This window comes from Podarcis melisellensis, assembly GCF_964234715.1.
Source record: "Podarcis melisellensis genome assembly, chromosome: 3".
Taxonomy (NCBI): domain Eukaryota; kingdom Metazoa; phylum Chordata; class Lepidosauria; order Squamata; family Lacertidae; genus Podarcis; species Podarcis melisellensis.
This window is the reverse complement of record NC_138530.1, coordinates 92,849,867-92,865,947: the sequence shown is the minus strand read 5'-3', so window position 1 is coordinate 92,865,947 and position 16,081 is coordinate 92,849,867. Positions and strand designations below refer to the sequence as shown.

Below are 16,081 nucleotides of genomic sequence, written 5' to 3'. Positions count from 1 at the left end.
CTCTGACACCTTTTTTCTAGTCCTGACTGACTCTTCGTGACCCCATGGACCAGAGCACACCAGGCACTTCTTCCGCTGCCTCCCGCAGTTTGGTCAAACTCATGCTGGTAGCTTTGAGAACACTGTCCAACCATCTCGTCCTCTGTCGTCCCCTTCTCCTTGTGCCTCCATCTTCCCCAACATCAGGGTCTTTTCCAGGGAGTCTTCTCTTCTCATGAGGTGGCCAAAGTATTGGAGCCTCCGCTTCAGGATCTGTCCTTCCAGTGAGCACTCAGGGCTGATTTCCTTAAGAATAGATAGGTTTGATCTTCTTTGCAGTCCATGGGGACTCTCAAGAGTCTCCTCCAGCACCATAATTCAAAAGCATCAATTCTTCGGCAATCAGCCTTCTTTATGGTCCAGCTCTCACCTCCACACATCACTACTGGGAAAACCATAGCTTTAACTATAAAACAGAAAAACAACACTGCAATGTAATTTCTCACTGGAGGCCTGCTCCTTTTGGGGTTCCCTAGCATTTTTTGTGGGTTAGTACTTAGTAGACCCACTGAAATGGATGGAATTAAGTCTACTGTTTTCAGTGGTTCGGTTTGAGTAGGATTATCATCGTCCCATCGTTAGGAAGAGAACGCCTTTTAGAATTGCAGCAGCTATTGTTATTTCCACTAGGGGTCAGTCATTCACCGCTGATCAGTTTTGATTTTCGCCTTGCTTTGAAGAAAACCAGCCTTTAGGTAAGAGGTGCAACAAATCAAATTATTTTACCGCTTATTATTGGAGCGGTGTCACTTCTTTGACTCTGTGCTTGGTTGGGCAAGGGCATTCCAAGCGCGGAAGCAGTTGTGATGCTGAGATATTAAGTTCATGTCATATCAACCCACAGTTAATGTGTGAAAGTTGTGGGTCTCAAATGGTGGTTCTAAACCCCTTGAGGGTACAGAGTGAAATAACATTTGGCAACCAGCAGAACAGGTATTTCAGGTTGTCTTTTCTTCTCTCCAACAAATATACATAAATATGCCTTTTTTTAAACGAAAGACATGCCAAAATTCTGCAGAACGTTTCTTCTGAACAAAAGATCTGATTGGGGTTTCTTTTTTTTGAACATGTATTCCTTGCTCTTCTGTAGTTGTGTGTAACAGCTAATGGTTCCAGATAGAAGATACTGTACTGATGTCTATCCGCGTTAAGGAACTAATCCTGGCAATGGGTTCACATTTGCCACTGTTGAAGTTAAGATGTGTTGACCACATCTAGAACTCAGGAGCGAAATCATGTGGCTTCCATCATATATAAAAACATAGTAAAACATTAAACATTTAAAAACTTCCCTATACAGGGCTGCCTTCAGTTGTCTTCTAAAGGTTGTATAGCTACTCATCTCCTTTGCTTGGGGGTCCCATAGCTCCATACACTCTGATGAAAATCACCCTAAGCAAAAGTAGGACATTCCGGGATCAAATCAGACACACAGACGGCTTCTGTAAATCCGGGACTGTCCCTGGAAAATAGGGACACTTGGAGGGTCTGCAATTCTGGATGCACGTAACTGGCAGTGATGTCCTATGGCATCCCAATAGACATGCATAGGATTATTCTGTTAGACTTTGTTGGACTTTGCACTAGTGGGCCATCTGCACGATATATCCTGTGGTTTGTGGCTGAATACAGTACTGATGAATTTTCTTGCTGCAGCAGAAAAAAAAAGTTCATTGAGGCTGCTTTTGATGAGAATGGGTTTTCCTGGTTTGTTTGTAGGTCTTCATTGCCGTAAACTGCCTCAGCACAGACTTCTCATCTCAGAAAGGTGTCAAAGGGCTTCCTCTGAATCTTCAGATTGACACCTACAGCTACAACAACAGGAGCAACAAGCCAGTCCACAGAGCTTACTGCCAGATTAAAGTCTTCTGTGACAAGGTAAAGCTGATGGAGTCTGTAAAATGATAGCTTTATTTAGGAATGTTTTGCCTTTTTAGTTTAGTCCATCAGTCTCATTTCTTACAAGGCAAGCAGAAAAATAAACAATTCAAATTGTTTATTTTTTTCTGCTTGTCTTGTAAGAAATGAGATTGACTGGCTAAACTAAACTACAATTCAAAACAACAACACTCTTCACCACTTGGAAATTAAGATGACCGACCTGTTACTTTTTGAGACTCATTCAGTGTTGTGCTATTTACATATTTGGCGAGGGTGCAATCACTTGGAAAGGATGTCAAGTGAAAAGACTCAAGTGTGTGTACACACACATACACACATTGATGCTATGAACCTTCCATTTCAAACAGGAAAATACGAGCACATGCTAGATTTTCTCATTTATAACTCTGAGGTGTTTAATGAAATTGCTAACCAACCAAAATGAAGAACTCTGCCAGCTATCTCACAAATTCCACCAATCAAAGCTAATTATCGTTGTATTGTCATCACTGATCATTTGCTTGCTTTTTTAAAAACACACACACACACAGTAGCATCACATACTTCATGAACATTGATGTCAACTACCTGATGACTATCAGTTGCTCAGGAAATGAATTCTTAGCCTTGTTAAATTTTTTAAATAAATGGAATCCAAAACACACCTAATTCTTGACCATGAGAGATAAAATTGTAGACATTATTGGCTTTTAATAAATAACCAACAATAAAAGCAACAGTTATTTTAGGAACATTTTTCCTACTTTTAAATATTAATATTTTATTGAATGAACTTCAATTATAAATAAATAAAGTGATACAGAGAAAAAAAGTGTGGGGACATGAGAGAAAAAACAAAGATGTGTATAAGAAAAAAACATACAAAAAAAGTATTTTAGGAACAAAGCAGCATGGTTCATCTAGTTTGCCAACTCTGGTTTACTTGATTTCCCTCTTTTGGCATTTCTACATCATCTGGGTTAAGTGGTCATTCTGTCCTGCAGATTCTGTCCCCATTAACAAAAAAATGTAGTGCTAAATCCAAGTAGCAAAACACTGAAGAACAAAGTCGATCTACTTTTTTTAATCTACTTAAAAAAAACAAAAACAAGGCTGCTCGCTATTGAGGAAAAAACAACGAAGCTAGGGCCAAATGGGCCTGTTTTCAACCACAGTTCAATCTTCATTTTTATTGATTAGTTTACAAGATGCAAGTTTACAAGATAGAAACTTCCATGTTCTCAGTTTGGGGTTTCTGTGGCTTTACTGCTGCACCTTTCTTTTACCACCTGTAGCCGGTAAAGGTAAAGGGACCCCTGGCCATTAGGTCCAGTCGTGACCGACTCTGGGGTTGCGGCGCTCATCTCGCTTTATTGGCCGAGGGAGCCGGCGTACAGCTTCTGGGTCATGTGGCCAGCATGACTAAGCTGCTTCTGGCGAACCAGAGCAGCACACAGAAACGCCGTTTACCTTCCCGCCGGAGTGGTACCTATTTATCTACTTGCACTTTGACGTGCTTTAGAACTGCTAGGTTGGCAGGAGCCTGTAGCCAGTAGCTTAACCTAAAACTTTGCCCCACTAGTTGCCCAGCAGCTAGGCACTTGGAAGGAATTGTAATAATTGCTTGGTGTCTCTCTCTCTCTCTCTCTCTCTCTCTCTCTGTGTGTGTGTGTGTGTGTGTGTGTGTGTGTGTGTATGTGTGTGTACAGTCAACTCATCTGGAGAAGGAGAAGCAAGCTTTCTCAAAATTACACAAGATCAGTTTACATGCATTTGTTTTGCTCTCTGTATCTGTTGGGGGAAGCTACACCCTATGCAGAGTAAGGCTGGGCAATATCTGGTTTATCACCAGCTAAACATTGTGATATATCACAATGTCTGAAATAAGGATGGAGCTCTGTAGAGGCAGTGGCTGGCTGGCTTCATGGTATCCCCCTCATTGTGATTTTTGCATAGCACACACACACACCATGATTTGCAATATATTGCCAGGTCAGAATTATGAAACCAATATCTTGATGTGGACTTCAAACCGGTTTTGGACGATATATCAATATATCACCCAGCCCTAGTGCAGAGAGAACATATCCACTATACGGTAGTGCAGAGCTTTCCAAACTGTGTGTCAGCTGCAGTGTGTAGGTGTGTGTTGTGCGAACACTCCCCTCACTCTTCCCAGGTCTGGAAAGGGGTTAGTTTAACCTCTGCTTTGCTAGGAAAACTGAATTACTGTGTTGCAAAATCATGCATGTCTAAAAAGTGTGTCACCAACATGGAAAGTTTGGAAAGCTCTGCGGTAGTGGAGCACAGCCTCGATAAAATTTATTATAAAGGATGACAAATGTAGAATTAGCAATCACAACAAGTCTAACAAAACAAGACCTTAACAAAATTGGCACCTACTCAGTAATAACAGTATTAGTTCCCTCAAGAAGGTCTCTAAAGATTGACCTGGAAACAGTCTCAGGAGAGGTTAGATTATATGCTTTCTAAACCCCTGGTTAGAACTGCAGTAAAACAACACATGGTTGACCATATCCACCTTGGTATTGTGTCTTTGTCTTTAAAAGGAACTCAAGCAAATGTAACATCCAAAAGCTTTGAAAGTAACATTTTTAAACAATAATATAAGTCTGCTTTGCTTTAGGTATTGATCAATAAAAAATTTAATAGGGCACATAGCAAATTAAAAGTGATATTTCACAGCAAACCTGAATACACCCTTTCCTTGTTTTCTAAATGAGACAAACCAATTTATTCTGTTTGTAGCATCCTTTCACCCATGTAGGTTTGCCTGTGTATAAAACTAACTACTTCATTGCTTATGGCAAGGGACATAAACAATGTTTACAACTACAGTAGTACCTTAGGTTAAGAACTTAATTCGTTCCGGAGGTCCGTTCTTAACCTGAAACTGTTCTTAAGCTGAAGCACCACTTTAGCTAACCGGGCCTCCTGCTGTCACCGCGCTGCTGCTGCGTAATTTCTGTTCTCATCCTGAAGCAAAGTTCTTAACCCGAGGTACTATTTCTGGGTTAGCGGAGTCTGTAACCTGAAACGTCTGTAACCTGAAGCATCTGTAACCCGAGGTACCACTGTATTTTCTGGCTTGAATCTGCCCCCCCCCCCGCACGCCCAAGGCAGGTGCAATAATTGATCATTCATACTTGGTTGCAATCTACATTTCTAATATATTGTCCATAATACTTCAAGCCTTGCTCTGACATTAAAAAAAAATGTCTTTATTGATTATAAAACAGAGACACCAGTTATACTGGCTGAGAGATGCAGCAACAATTTTCTTGCCTACCACCCTTTAAAACAGTTGTGCAGATTACATGTAATAACTAACACCATAACACTCCATCTTCAAAGAGTTAGATTTACTATGTCTTTGATGATTTGAACTGTGTATGGGTTTGGTTTCAAGTTCAATGACTTTTGGAAGAGGAAGAAGTTCCAAGTGTGACTGACTTCCACAATGCCTGCTTTGGGAGGGACCAGGGATGCTGACCTCAATGGGGAAGAAGCCAAGCCTCTGTAAATAACCTTTCTTCTTTCTATCTGACAGGGGGCAGAGAGGAAGATCAGAGACGAGGAACGAAAGCAAAGCAAAAGAAAAGGCAAGTGTACTGACCCCAGCTCCCAGCTGAATGCCTGTAAGTAGAAAATATTAAAGTGCCATATAATTTAGTGGAAAATTTCAACTAAATCTGATTTGAAATGCAAGCAATGGTATAAAGGAAATATTAAAGTGCCATTTCACTTAATGGAAAATTTCAACTAAATCTAAATTTGAAATGCAAGCGATAGTATAAAGCACAGGGTTGGTTTGTTTTTCTTAAAGGGGAGGTGTGCTGATGTGGGGCAGACAATAATGGTGTTGGTGGAATTGAACCTTTATTTAGCCCTTGCTAAATAGGTGTTCAGCTTGAGGAGAGGCAGTCGAGCAAGAAAATGCAACTTTAATGTAATTACACCAAGACATGAATGTAGGGCCACCTCACAAACTATATTATTAACAGGATTTTCTGAGGCAGAAGTAGAGATAAATACATTCATTTTTGGAAATGGTGTCTTGGTGGAATATCTGAATGCTCCTTGGGGCATCCAAAACTTGATGTTATAAATTTGAGGGTGTTAAACTGGGTGCCAGACCGCTCTGTGGGAAATCAAATCACTCCACTCTGGATCACAGCCAATTTGTTTTTGTTGGTGTTTTGGGGCTCAGTCAGCCCTTTCCATGTTCAGCACTTCCTAAGTGCTTTCATTCCCCCCCCCCCCCCCCGCAGCTGTACTAGTAGCTATTTCCAGGGCTCTCCTGAATGGATTATTTCCTTTTTGATCCCTTGGATTTGCACAAAACCAGAAAGTTGCACAAGCAGATATAAACTGTGTGCTTTTGCATACTACTTGGGTGGGGAATTCTTTTAGAAAAACAAGGTACGTGCGCAGCTATCTGCACCACAGATCCTGCCGGTACTTAATTGACAGAATCCACGGCGTAGAAGGCAGGGACGAATACAAAAGGGACCACCTCCTGGTATGAATGGGAAAGACCCGAGTTGCTCCTGATGTACAGATTCAAATACATGTGGATACAGACTACAGTACTTTGAATGGAGACAAAGTGGATTTGCAGCTAGCTCTAACACTCAAATGTGGACAAGCCCTAATAAATGGAGTCCAGGGCGGGGCTGCACAGATAGAGATGGGAGTTCCCTGGGTCAGGTTAAGGATGAAAAAAGAGTCTTGCTGGATCAGACCAAAGCCCATGTTCACACCATGACCAATCAGATGTCTGTGGGGAGCCTGCAAGCAAGACAGGAATGCGACAGGGTTCTCCCCACTTGTGGCCCTTTGTCTTTGAGTTCATAATATAACAGGCCTGCCATTTTTGCAGCAGAATGATAGTATAGGAAAGAGTCTCAAATCCACTCCCAGGATCTCCATTCTACTTTGTTCTACTTGGCAAGAAGTTGTAAAACAGGCTCTTCTTCAGAAAGCAGACACTAAGGGAGGTTGTGTGTGAGAGAGAAATGTATTATTTCCTTCTTCTTTCCAACAGTTTCTGACGTCAAAGTGCCGCTGCTTCAGTCCCACAAGCGTACAGATATCACTATCTTCAAGCCGTTCATGGACCTTGATACTCAGCCGGTTCTCTTCATACCTGATGTTCACTATTCCAATCTTCAGCGGGGAGCTCATGTACGATTCCTCTTCGGCTTTATATCTGGGAGGGAGGGTGATAGTAAAGAAGTATGAAAGGTTATTTCTCAAAGCCTAAGAAGTGTTTGTGGCAGGAGGAGACAAAGGGGGGAAAGTGAAAGAGGGTTGAGTAGCAAGTATATGGGGGTGAACAGGAGAGCAAGAGTAGCTGAGAATTTTTGAAAAGCCAGGGTGGTAGGCATCCAGCAAGTACTTTGAAAGGACTGGGTTTGGGGGGTTTGGAAGATAGAGAGAAGGTGAGGAAGGGAGCAGTGGGCAGGAGCCTCTCCAAGCTTAGGAGAACAGCGAGATAGGAGATACAGTGGTACCTCAGGTTACATACACTTCAGGTTACAGACTCCGCTAACCCAGAAATAGTACCTCAGGTTAAGAACTTTGCTTCAGGATGAGAACAGAAATCGTGCTCCGGCGGCACGGAAGCAGCAGGAGGCCCCATTAGCTAAAGTGGTGCTTCAGGTTAAGAGCAGTTTCAGGTTAAGAACAGCCCTCCGGAACGAATTAAGAACTCAACCCAAGGTACCACTGTATAAAAGTTGGTGATGGATCAAGGAAGAAAGCAAACCAGTAGCAGACAATGGCTAGTTCTGAATGGTTTCCACAGCACTTTTCTACCAGTTGTCAAGGTTGCTAGATACATGCAACACAATTGTACTGATCCGTTATTAAGTTTTCTCCAGAACATGTAAAAATAACTGGACTCCCCCCCCCCCCCGTACCCTTTCTAGGTCTTTCCTGTTGCATCTGAAGAACTGGAGGGCGAAGGGTAAGATTTGTTACTACTTCCATACTCCAGAGCTGCTAAATATTTTTGAATGAGGAATGCACTGTTTTGTTCTAGTTAACTCAGGGATGGAGAACTCAGGGCCCTCCAGGTGTTACTGAGTACAACCCCATCACCCCTGGTCATTGGCCAATGTCTGCTGGGATGGATGGGAATTAAACAACATCTAAAGCAGGGGTGGGGAATCTTTTTGCCTCCATGGGCCAAATCCTTATCAGGATCTGCCTCGTGGGCCAAATGTGACCAGTGAGTGGGTCCACCACTTGACAAGATCACTGGATTGGCAGGGTAGCGGGGACGCCCACCTGTCAAAATTCCTTGCCCTAAGTCTCTCTACACTTCCGCTTTAAGCCTCTGACAGTGGGGACTTAAAGGGGGAGGGGGAAGCCTTGCAAAAGTATTTAAAAGAGCCCCCCACATTCCCTTTCTAGTGCAGGAGACATCTTAAATCCTTTGCAAAAGCTTGCACGCAAGCTGCTCCAAAGAGCACTTTTGCAGAGGACTTTTAATACCTGTTTTGCAGATGAGCAGGGATTAAAATTCCGCTTTCTTGTTTCCTGCTGGGAGCAGGACTGCACAGACATTGCACGATTAAACACTGTCCTTTTGCCCATTGGCTGATGCCACCAGTGAAGCCAGCTGATAGGTGTGGTTTGGGGCAAGTGGTCTTGCAAGCTTTCGGATTGAGTGATCTGATGGCCTGGCTGGTTTTCTTGTAGCTCTGCCATGAAGAGGGGGCCTTATATCAATGAAGATGATTTTGCTGCCACCCCGGTTAAGCTGTCTCGAATAGAAGAACCAAAGAGAGGTAAACAACGCCACTTACCAGAAGGAAAAGAAAGCACTGTTTGGGTTGTACTTCATAATAGTCCTGTATGGATTCTAAAAGGCAGGCTTGTGTTAGTTAATTTTGCCTGTGGGCTAGATCCAAAAGTCCTCCCCTCACACCTGGCCACTTTGACTTGGGGGGATCAAATACACAGTACAAAATAAACCACATGAGGCAGCTCTAAACCCAGAGAAACATTCACTCAAATGAAAACTTTCCCCCCTCTATTGTCATCTTCCACAACATGAATGGATGGCTTGCTTTTTGCATTATAGCAAGTAACAAAATAGGTCACCGGCTTGCATGGAGAACTTAAGGAAGCTGTGCATATTACAGTTCTAATCCACTTCATCCTTCCATTTTAGCTCTTCAATTCACGAAGGTTATTCACTCTGGCAGTGCTGCCCTAAATTCACCCCTATTGACCGGTATCTTAGTATAATATAAACTGAAACTGTAGGTGTGGTACTGTTATCGCCTATAGCAAATAGAACTTTGATAGCGTTCATTCACAGGGGTGAATTAAGGGCAGCCAATATACAGTGCTCAGTTTCCTTGCTTTGTGTGATCTTGAGCCTCAGCACAGCTTTCCTCAGTGCTGACACATCCCAAGCGCTTGAGGCTCCCTGTTGCAATGTGAAATGGTCTCCGATATCTTGATTTGAAGGCTCAAGGTCTTCATAGATGGGACAAAAATATCTAGCAAACAGAATTTCCCGATTGATTGATTGATTGATTGATTGATCAGTCTCCCATGCCACCAGAACATCACAAATCCAGCTAGCTGAAAAACAGAGTTCCTCACCCAGTCTAGGTACACCTGACCCTGGCCCAAGTCATTGTGCTATTTCTAGAATGTAGGGGTGAGGGAGGTTAGTTGCTTGAATTCACATCTGTACCTATAAGCAAACTTTACTATAATCGCTTGAAAGCTACTGCTTCGACGAAAGTCCATTCTGGGAACCACAGGTATGTTAAGGGTTCTGAGAGTTGTTTGGAGACAGAACTACAGTTTCATGAGTGATTTGACAATCTCTATTCCCAAAGAACTCTGACTGCGACTGATTTCTCGTGAATCACTACATTTTGGGAGACCTGCTGTTAGTGCACTGAGTTGATGGGCCCAGTTTAATTTTGTTCATGTCGTTTAGATTATATGTGAACATTCTATGACATCACAGTAGTCCTGTCAACGTCCAGCCGAATGTCACCATATTTTGACTTTTGAAATTCTAAGAGTAGAAGAACCACCTCATTCTCAAGGTGGGGGATGGGTTGCTCTCAAAGAAACCATTTATTGTGACAAGTCCCTGGAGTGTCCATTTATGAGGAGTCAAGTGCAGAATTTTCTCCAGTCCTGTTTTCTCGTAGGCAGGCCCAAACTCTATCAAGCTTCTGCCTGGTTTGCAGAGAATGGATTTAAAGTACTGCTTCTGATTGTTCTGGCCTGAAATAGTTATGTGCCGCATTATAGCATCTCACTTATTGTTTGACTAATAAATGCCTAATGTTTGTTTTCAATCTGATTTTTTTCTAAATCCTCATTGACTTTGTCGTTGTTCCAGTGTTGCTGTATGTTCGAAAGGAATCGGAAGAAGTCTTTGATGCACTTATGCTCAAGAGTCCGTCTCTGAAGGGTCTAATGGAAGCTGTAAGTTGCAAGCTTCTCTAGCACCAAATTTTAGTAAAAGCTGGAAAAACAAGATGCCCAACTTTCTGTACTTCAGGGATATAACCTTGCTAATTGGTGTGGTTGTCCTATTGGTTTCAACAATAGAAATGCCTAGTGAATTGTTCTCCCTAAGCCTAAAATTGCAGCTGTGCTTGAATCACTGCACCAACTCTAGACCCCGTTGCATCCTGTGCAAATATTTTATTTGATGGAGGGGGGGGGGACATTAAAACCAATTTCACTACCAAAATGACCCTTTGGATGAAATAGAAAGAACATAGCGTAACATCAACATTAGATTTTCCACTGATATGTTTTATGAACTGAGAAGGCAAGAGCTTTGGTTACTTGTGTGTCCTCTTTGCATGCATCTCATGTACCGGTACTTTGCTAACAAGAAGGGGAAGCTGAGAACAGAAAGGACAGCCACCAATCTCATAGTACAGAAGGGTAGAGCTAGGCAAAGGACCAGTAAAGCTGTTGCCCAGGATGACTATGGGAGCTCCAGGAACCAGTCTAGCTCTCAGAAAACCCATAGATTTGCCCGGTTTGTGCTATCAAACCCTTACTTAAATATGCCAGGATATGCATGATCTTCATGCCCTCGCACAAAACTTCTTTGGTCCTTCCATGGTTTAAAGCTGGCTCTCACATCCTGGCTTGTTTCGAAGCCATTCATCATAGTTCCAGGTTTGCATGCAACATGAGACCATTGGTGAACTGTGACTTCCTGGTTTGTTTCCCCACTTGTGTAAATGACTGCATGTGGGTGCATGACGCTGATGCATATCCTGACTTATTAAATCAGGATTAGATCATGCAGACAAGCCACTTAGTGCACCCCTTTGTCCTCTGGAGAACAGCATGTGCCTTCGTTTTCTGTTGACACAGAAAATGATCCTTGTTTTGTGGCTGACCTCTTTAACTGCAAGTTCCTACAATCTGACTTTTTTCCCTATGCCAAAATTAGCATGTAATCTCTTGTAATGAGGCAGACAGTAGTGTTGATCTCATGTGAATGACCTTACTTGCTCAGGTCTTGCCAGTGTACCAGGTTCTTTAAAAATGCTTTGTCTGTCTCCCTCTCTTTCTCTCTCCACCCCCATGCTGCATAATGGATGAAGATATTCTTTGTGTATGCTTCTTCACACTCATAGGTATATATAAAAAAATCTACTTCATTGCAAAGCTTAACCAAGAAACTATCAAGGCTAAAATACATTTTGAGAATGTGGGATGAAAACAGCCACATCTGAAGTCTTATTAGGGACATTTTCACAGGGCAATCCTATTTTTGTTTCAGGTAGAGGTGTTGAGCAGAAAACCACTCAGATCTGTGCTTTCTATGTGTGGAACATGCAGAATAACTATTATTATTATTATTATTATTATTATTATTATTATTATTATTATTATATGCCACCCATCTGACTGGGCTGCCCCAGCCACTCTGGGCAGCTCCCAACAAAATATAAAAAATACAATAGTTTTGTCGACGAGTCCTCAGTTCTGTGGTAAGAATTTGGCTTCTACACCAAATTTGTTACCAACACGGAACCAAGAAAATTACAGGAAGCGTCATCAGATCCAGTTAGGGACCCGGTTTATTTACTTTTGCAATCGGACAGTCTTGCCAACCAGAACCAGTTAGAAAAGACTGCCCAGACACAAATCGGAACGAAGCTTATACACAGTAGTTCAAACACAGCAAACAAAGAGTCATAAATCATCAACCATTCTTCTACATACATCAAGAAAGTTTACAGGTAAAAGGATATAAAGATACATGACTCCACACTGGTATCAAACTCCTTGGGGCCTTTCAAAACCTTTGGTCTCAGCTTTTAACAGATCGGGCAGTTGTCTAGGCAACCAGACCTTCAGTAAGGGTTGCTGACATTCCTTTCCCATATCTCTCCCTGGAACTTCTCAAGGAGATGCCAGTGCCAACTCACAGCAGATGCAGAAAAACATCCTGCCATCTGTGCCACTTTCAGGGTCAGATAGGAGTGGTGGAACACAACATAGGAGGGGGAGGCATGAGTCACAAAATGCAGGCACACAGGAATGCATTCTAGGCCAAGGCTGAATGCAATTAATATTGAAACATTTTGCAAAATCAACACCCTGGGTCTCTAATTTTTATATCGGTTCCACTGCAGCTCCCCCAGTCAATTTCCCAAAAGGAATCCAGCTCCAAAACAATTGCTAGGGTGTTGCTAGGTGGCTTCAAAGCTTCAGAGCACCAGATTCCATGGCATAAATTTGCACAAAACCTGCAGATGCTAATTTACAAATGTTGGTCTCTGAGTAAAATTACATTGGTGGGAGGCTGTGTGTGTGTGTGTGTGTGTGTGTGTGTGTTTCTCATTGACACTGCATTTTGTGGGATGCAGTGTGTCCGACAAGGAATTCTGAGGCCCGTCACACACAAAAATGGGTTTTGGTCTCCCTGGGCACACCCCGTACCAACATCTCTGCTATCCAGTAACCCTGATCACCCCCATTACTATATCCCCTGAATTCAGGTTTGCAACTACGTTTTCCTCAGAGTAGATCCATTGATATGTATGAGCTAGACTATATTTAACTGGAATATCTCAACAATTGCCAACATGGTGTCTTCTGGATGTCTGCTGGATTGCAACTCACATCTGCCTAGTCAATGGTCAGGGATGATGGGATTTGTAGTCCAAGACAGACTTCATGCTTAGAAGAATCTGCTTTGTTTCCTAATCTGAACACCTTGGCCTGGAAAACAGTGGCTCACCAGAGGAGACATAGTTAGAATGAAAGAACACAGCATCCCTGAATTAATGCTCAGCCTGGGAATTTGTTTTTAACCAGAACTGACCTCACAGCTCATACAGAAAACCCTACTCCTGGTTTTCCTTTATTTTTCCTTTTTTAAAAGAAGAAGAAGATGGGAATCAGAAACTCTTGCAGATCCCCACCCAGAGGCATACCCTCTGCCCATCCCCTGATTTAGGCTGTTTGCCTTTGCTTGTCTGCCTTATGTATTAAGCCAGCTAGGATTATGGAGTTGAACCAAGCCTTTGGGAAGGCTCAGAAGCTTTTGCCCTTGGGTTTCAGATTCCAGCCCCTGATCTCAGATTCCTTCACAGCAGCTTGAAATGTCTTGCATGCAAGAGGTGCTCCGAACCTTGTGCCTTGTGTAAACTTGGCTGTTAAGGAGAAAGGGTGTGGGGTGGGGAGTGATTGACATAACTCAGTGGCTGCAACATAAGTTCCCCTCAATTGGAAACCAAAGCACAAGTATGGAGAAACTATGCTGCTACAAAATGCCATCTGCCATCTTATGAACATTAGCATTTGGTGCTGAGATTAGAACAAACCCAGAAATAATCCTCTAACCAGGGCTGTTGATGGCTACTAGCCACAATGGCTACGCTTTGCCTACACAGTTTGGTGGCAGCAATGCTTCTGGAAGCCACAGGAGAGAAGAGTGGTCTTGTGCTTGAGTCTTGCTTGCTGGTTTCCCACAAGCACAGAATGCTGGACTAGGTGGGCCATTCACCTGATCCAGCAGACTCTTCTTTTGTGAACTGCTGTGTAGTGCCTTTCATGGCCTTGGGCCACCATCTTGTATATTGGGGGGGGGGAGGAATCCTTTCTCCATTTCCCAGGGTCTTCAGGTATGTTCTCCTGTCACCATTGAGCACTCAGCTGGGTGAGACTGTAGATCTTCCGCAAGCCGCTCAGTCTGCTTTGTGACTCTGACTTTCTGAGGGGGTCTGTGGACAGGATGGCTAGAGCATTCTACTCCCGTTTTATGGCATTCCCCCAGAATAACACCAGTGTCTTTCTTGCTTGCTTGGTTTTTGGTTTGCTTAGAACACAGCATGTAATTAAAATACGGGGCTCACTGTATTGATAGCCACCAACTTTGATGACTTGGAAAGAGGTTTAGGCAAAGAGTCCACTTCTGGCTTCCTATAGGCATCTAGCTGGCCTCTGTGAGAACAGGCTGTTGGTCTGGATGGAAGGTGTACATATGTTTTTACAACTATTTCAGATGTTTGTGGAGAGCCAGGTGGAGTCTCTGACATATACTGTTCTCTCACGAGCCTGCACACCCTCAGTTCTCACAGTAGGAATCTCTTGCTTAAAAACCACTATGAACTCTTGTGCTCTTTTGTAAAGCTTACCATCTTGAATAGAAGGTTTGGATACTATGAAAGCAAAAGGTGTTCATTATTGCCAATAAGTTAAATATTTGACCAATTTTTGGTTTCTGTAGGGCAGGAATGCTCAACCGGTGGACCTCCAGATTATTGTTGGACTGCACATCCCATAATCTCTGACCACTGAATGTATAGCAAGCGAGCCAACCATAGTTGACCAAGCTATTATAAGTCCATTCTATGGCAGAGGATGCTCTGCCATAGAATGAACTTATAAATCTGACAGGATAGACTGTGAGAGAAGACAAGCTTCTCTGCATCTTGGTTTCACTGCTGTGTGTTTGGAAGTTTAAACCATGGTTTCAGTCCTGAACTACGGTTAGCACATAGCGTGAATATTAGCGCAAACTCCAAATGCAATTTGTGAGGACTCTTTCATGTCTTATTACTTCATTTTTGCGAGTGTTTTCCTTTTTGCTTTGTTTAGATATCTGACAAATACGATGTCCCTTTGGATAAAATTGGGAAAGTCTTCAAGAAATGTAAAAAAGGGTGAGTATGTTGAAAAGATATGGCGTCTTACATGTTGTTTTTCACACTCTCTGTACACATATCTGCCTTCTCCCCACACTGAACCTGTTTTGAACAGGAGCAATACTGTTTCCCCAAGATATTGAGCTCTGAGAGTACAGCTGCCACACAGAATTAGAATGCAAAAGTGAGCTAATCCAAGTGAACTCACCCTCACTGCATGATTCCTCAGCTGCTGGAGAGAAAGAGAGAACAACCCTGGGTTGTGTGCTAAGTCTTTACTCTTCACTAATAAATAGTTTTGCTAAGGGAAAAGAAATCACCACTTAGCTCTCAAGGCAGGAACAGCACATCCCTTTCTTGTACTCATTGCATGTTGTCAGAATACCCAGAAACAATCTCTCAGCAAGATGAAGTGGTATCTCTAGGACAATGGTTCCCAATTAGCTAAGTACTGGGAACCCCCCAGTTTTTCAAAAGCCAAGCCTACTTTTTGACAAATTTTGATATCTCTGTGGTAGTTTTTGTTATGTGAATTGTGCCACGGACACCCTGGGTGGGTTATGCAGATCCCCTGGGGTCTGAGGACCACCAATTGGGAACCGCTGCTCTAGGTCTTTGGCAATAGAGAATCTGAGGCCCACAGCATTGCTGTGAAAGGGAACAGCTTTTCAATATCGCACATGTTTTGTAGTCCACCTCACTTGATAAATTTCAGCAGTGTCTTGCATGGTGTCAAAATTTAGAGTGTATGTGTGTGCGTGCTCACACACACACACACACACACAGCCTCTTGCGTTCTGATCAATTCACTACATCGTGGTTGTGACACTCTGTGGCGCTCCCTAGGCTCAGCAGCCAGTGCTATGGAACCGGCCGTGCTGCCATAAACCCACCTCTGTTCTTATCACATGTTTGGTCCTTAAACTGTTTCTTTTGATAAACAAGTAAGCATTGATGTAACTGCAAATTTG

At 42.8% G+C, this 16,081-nt stretch overlaps 1 protein-coding gene across 2 annotated transcripts in view; it reads left to right on the top strand.

Moving 5' to 3' along the window:
* The window catches only part of GRHL1 (grainyhead like transcription factor 1), a 59,906-nt gene that overhangs the window by 40,062 nt on the left and 3,763 nt on the right, over positions 1-16,081 (top strand). For both annotated transcript variants that reach the window (XM_081906259.1, XM_081906258.1), the window contains exons 9-15: positions 1,759-1,917; positions 5,492-5,579; positions 6,989-7,128; positions 7,875-7,912; positions 8,650-8,738; positions 10,325-10,410; positions 15,064-15,128. In XM_081906259.1, coding sequence (XP_081762385.1) covers positions 1,759-1,917; positions 5,492-5,579; positions 6,989-7,128; positions 7,875-7,912; positions 8,650-8,738; positions 10,325-10,410; positions 15,064-15,128 — 665 coding nt within the window. The remainder of the gene's footprint in view (positions 1-1,758; positions 1,918-5,491; positions 5,580-6,988; positions 7,129-7,874; positions 7,913-8,649; positions 8,739-10,324; positions 10,411-15,063; positions 15,129-16,081) is intronic.